The sequence below is a fragment of the Palaemon carinicauda genome, chromosome 1, assembly GCF_036898095.1.
Source record: "Palaemon carinicauda isolate YSFRI2023 chromosome 1, ASM3689809v2, whole genome shotgun sequence".
Taxonomy (NCBI): Eukaryota; Metazoa; Arthropoda; class Malacostraca; order Decapoda; family Palaemonidae; genus Palaemon; species Palaemon carinicauda.
This window is the reverse complement of record NC_090725.1, coordinates 308556955-308561954: the sequence shown is the minus strand read 5'-3', so window position 1 is coordinate 308561954 and position 5000 is coordinate 308556955. Positions and strand designations below refer to the sequence as shown.

Sequence of the window (5000 nt, the reverse complement as noted above, 5' to 3'; positions counted from 1 at the left end):
AGTTATGTTAGTTCGTCAAGCTACGAACTGCTTAGATAAATTGAACTAACGCCTACATACTCGCCTTTATGGATAACGTGAGTAGCATAGCATGTTCCGCCGGTCAAAACAGAGGAGCAAGGAGATGATGTCAGATTATAATGAAGGTGAGCCAGTGGAGCAAAGACTAACAAGTGATTAGATAATATGATTGAAGAAACTCGTAAATACTTTTAAGTATGAGTGACAGCAGACATATCTAAGAGGGACTCCCTAGAATAAGGGTTCCTAACCTTTTTGGTCTTTTGTACCCCTTGGGCATTCTAAAGATTCTCGTGTACCCCTAAAATTGGGTATGAAAAACAGAAACAAATAAAGTATTACTGTGATACAATTTTATTTGGAATCTCATTGCATATTACCTCATATACTGCACAGTACTGACTATTCTTTCTGATCCAGTGTACCCACCGAAGAGCAAATATGTACCACTGGGGCACAAGTACCCCAGGTTGGGAACCCTTGACCTAGAAAATTAGGTCAAAATCCTCATTTTCTATGCAAGTAGCGTCTTCGTCTTCTGGTTTACCAGGCTCCATATAATAATTCTATTATGAAGGGACTGACCTTTCATAAGTTGGCAATTCGCTTAGGATGACAACAGCAGCGTTGATAATTGATAGTTGTTCTTGAACAGTTTGTAGGGAAGTGGGGGTCGTTCGGGTTAAAAGCAAAAGCCGACTAGGGTGAGCAAAGAGGCCGTTGTCTGATGAAATTTTAATTATATTTGTGAGGAAGTCGATGTCATCACTGACAAGAAGTATGATTATACAGGAAGAGGTCTTCTTCATCTAGTGAGAAAAATAGAAGTACTTAGAAAAGATCAGCAATATTATGAATTCTTTCTTTGTAAACGAGAAGAAACCATCAAAGCAATCAAATATTTAAAAAAAGAAAAAAAAAAATATTTCTGTAAAAAGCATGAAACAATTTCTAAAGGAGTTATAACCCTTCTTAATATTTAAAGAAAATGGGACGAAATCAAAGTTTTTCCCGACGTCATGGAGTAATAAAATCAAAGAATGGGTTAAATTACATTAGTTCATACTATTTAGCTTGAGAAAAAGTTGATGGCATCGGAACATAATTTCAGCTACATTTTTAATATCGAGATTAATCAATGGAAATGTTTTGCAATTACAGGTTTTTTTTAATAATTATTTTTAAGTTTATTGGTTGTTATGTGTTCAACTAAAAAAATGCATACATTGATAAGCAATTATTAGATGTTTATATTTGTCGAGACGATAATTCTTGACAGCAAATGCTCATACACTTTATTTAGAGATCTTATTATAAATAAAAAAGTAGAAAATAAGAAATAAAGCAAAGAACAGAGTAAACTTACTTTTAAAGCTTGTTGGACAATCGATGAGATTTCCACAACTGTCATGTTACTCTTTTTAAAAGGTTGTACTTTCATGAAAGCTATTGGGTGTTTGGCATTTATATCGAGCAGCACCTGTTAGGAAAAATGAATTTAAAGATCAATATGAAGTCTTGGGTGCTCAAATAAATCATGTCCTTAATAACTTGTAAAATTATGCAACTCTTCAAAGTAGATATTGTGAAGGACTAATCAAATCAGTTGAATATTATTCATAACTCGTATGAATAGTATAAGTTTTATCAATAATAAAGATGAATGATATTTGATAGCATAAACACACATACATAAAATACCTTAATTATTTTATTATATGCATTCTTTTGGGTATCCTAATATCTATTTGTCTTAGACATCTCAGATTTCATTGTACGAAAGTTATCACTTCATATTATTTATGATCATGTCAAAAAGAGTATTTTGAGCCACTTCTAATTTACTATTAGAATTAATAAACAGATAATGAACGGAAATTTCTATATTTGTGATACTGTATTCTACTATGTTTCAAATTGCAATGTTCTATACTATATTTCGTCACTCCTTTTACTGTACGTTACCACATGCATTATTTGGCCAGACAACTGAAAAAAAAAAAATCCGTCTGGAAAAGTTAGCATCCCATCCACTGCCATTAGTGACTTAATAAAAATTGGTTAAGGGAATTCTCTTTGGAAATCCCCCAAAGTATAAAAAGTTGGTATTCAATGGAAATGCTTTGAAAAAAGCTTTCCAATTAATACCAAAATGCTGAGGTTTATGTGGTCTTGAGTTTTTCATAAGAAGATTTCAGTATAATATTTTGATGAATTAGGTCAATTGTTACCTGTAAAATAGGCTTTGAGGAACTGCTGTCCTCCGTTATGAAAAGAGTCGTACAATTGGGTGTCAAAGAAGCTTGTAGCAAAGCAGACACAGAGTTTTGCACCAGAACGTCCTTGCCTTCTTGAGAGAAGATCCAAATTGCAAAGATATGATTGAAGAAAAAGGTAGAAACTATGTTATTTAGGGATACTTCAGTTTTACATTGTATTGTTATAAGAACTGATTCCACCCTACTTTTTACACTATATATTTTTCAAGAAAAAACCTTTTTGTAAAACATTATTATATTAATGTGTACCCAATACATATATATGTTTAAACGAGCTCCATGTTCAATCATTTTGGTAAGTATACTTCGATAATCCTAATGATCAATCTTAACTATACCATCATGGGACAGTGATTGACTCGGTGATTGGTATGGGTGGATAATAAATGAAATATTTCTAAATTAGGGTTTCATACGATATAGCAAAACTTTTAGCTTTTCATAGGATCGTAATTCTTGCTTTAATTAAAATAATTTCAAGCTGTTAAGAACACTAATTTATAAAGGTATATTCCAGTATCAAGGATAATAACAAATTTAAAGTTATATTTGAATAACAGTTTAGGCCATTTTCTTCAAATTCCCCATAAGGTTAGTTATATTCACATGACATGGATATCGAGTGCAATGATTAATTTTCTAGAGTTTTAGGTAAAACCTTTAAACTATACTAGTAAAACCTTTCCACCAATGAAACCACTATGTTATTATCATATTCTACACTTTTTATATATTTAACTGAAACTACACTTAATACATCAATTGTTCTGTCAAATGAATAATATAGTCTACTAAGGTTTATTTTCTTTATTCTTTTTTCTTTTTTACTTCCCCCTAAGGCTCCTCTCTCAAAAATAATGATAATAATAGATAGAAAATAAAATCTTCGAATTTCTATCCTAATAATATAAAAATGGTATGATAAAATTCATAAGCAAATCTTCAAAATATTAAGAAAAGATTGGAAAACATTTTTGTGATAAAATAACTACTGGGATGGCTTACCTGAATATCTAGGTCTGAGGCTGTGTACAGCTGGTAGCAACATCAGCCATATCACCAGCAAAAAGGCATCTCTCCAACAACACTTCAGCATTTCTGTTTTCTCTACAGAAACAACACTCTGTTAGCAATAATACTTGTATTTTCTCCATTTCTCACAACATGTATCTGACAGAAGGTAACTAGTTGCTGAGTTAAAAATGACTTATTTTCAAATCTCACTCAATAGATCATTGTTATACTACACCTTAAAAATATTTCTGACCGTGTAAATTTATTAAAGGCAGACAATGAGGCTTACCGGACCTGCAATAATGACCATACTGGTGAAAAATACCTAAGATCATCAACAGACCAAATCCTGTAGTAGCCCATAATGCTCGTGTGTGTGTATATGTATATGTATATATATATATATATATATATATATATATATATATATATATATATATATATATATATACATATATATATATATATATATATATATATATATATATATATATATATATATATTGATGAATAACATATATAGGCCTGTATATATATACACATACACACATATATATGTATATATATATGTATATGTACATGTATGTATAAATATATACTCTATATATAAATATATATATATATATATATATATATATATATATATATGTATATATATATATATATATATATATATATATATATATATATATATATATATATATATATATATATATTTATATATATAAAAGAATGATATGCAGATAGATAGATATCTAATGATACACACATATACACACAAACGTATATATATATATATATATATATATATATATATATATATATACATATATATATATATATATATATATATATATATATATATATATGTATATATATATATATATGTATGTATATATATACATATATATATATATATATATATATATATATATATATATATATATATATATGTATGTATATATATATATATATATATATATATATATATATATATATATATGTATATATATACATATCTAAATATATATGTGTATATATTCATATGTATATATATACATATATATATATATATATATATATATATATATATATATATATATATATATATATATATATATATGTATATATATATACATATCTAAATATATATGTGTATATATTCATATGTATATATATACATATATATATATACAGTATATATATATATATATATATATATATATATATATATATATATATATATATATATATATATATATGTATGTATGTATATGAATATATGGGTGAATTCATATCAATGCACATATATAAATATTTGTCTGTATGTATGCATATTGTCTTTGAAAAGTAATTTCAAACTGTTCACCTTCAGTGTAGCCTACTCTTGCTGCTTGCTTGTAATTTCACTTCCCAGTAATTAATGTATTTACTCTTATTTATCAACATACATATTGGATATGTTTCGAATTCATGATTGTCTTAAGATATAGTTAAAGAAAACGTCCAGGTAAGTGTCTTTTATATCAATTTTTATTCATTTTCATTTGGTATGTATAACCATGAGATAAAAAGGATGTTAAATACATTAATAACAAAACTTTTTGCACAAACATACAACACATCGAGTCCTGTCCACATAAATGCCCTTAGACACATAATCTCAGCAGATTCATAAACGACTCT

General features: G+C 27.4%; 1 protein-coding gene across 1 annotated transcript in view; it reads right to left on the bottom strand.

The window, feature by feature from the left end:
* Positions 1 to 3408, bottom strand: part of LOC137645499 (probable glutamate receptor) — a 17774-nt gene extending 14366 nt beyond the window's left edge. The window contains exons 1-4 of the mRNA XM_068378308.1: positions 3306 to 3408; positions 2253 to 2368; positions 1388 to 1501; positions 607 to 830 (exon numbers count right to left, since the gene is read on the bottom strand). Of these exons, the coding sequence (XP_068234409.1) occupies positions 607 to 830; positions 1388 to 1501; positions 2253 to 2368; positions 3306 to 3396 (545 nt within the window). The 5' untranslated portion in view covers positions 3397 to 3408. The remainder of the gene's footprint in view (positions 1 to 606; positions 831 to 1387; positions 1502 to 2252; positions 2369 to 3305) is intronic.
* Positions 3409 to 5000: the final 1592 nt, after the last annotated feature.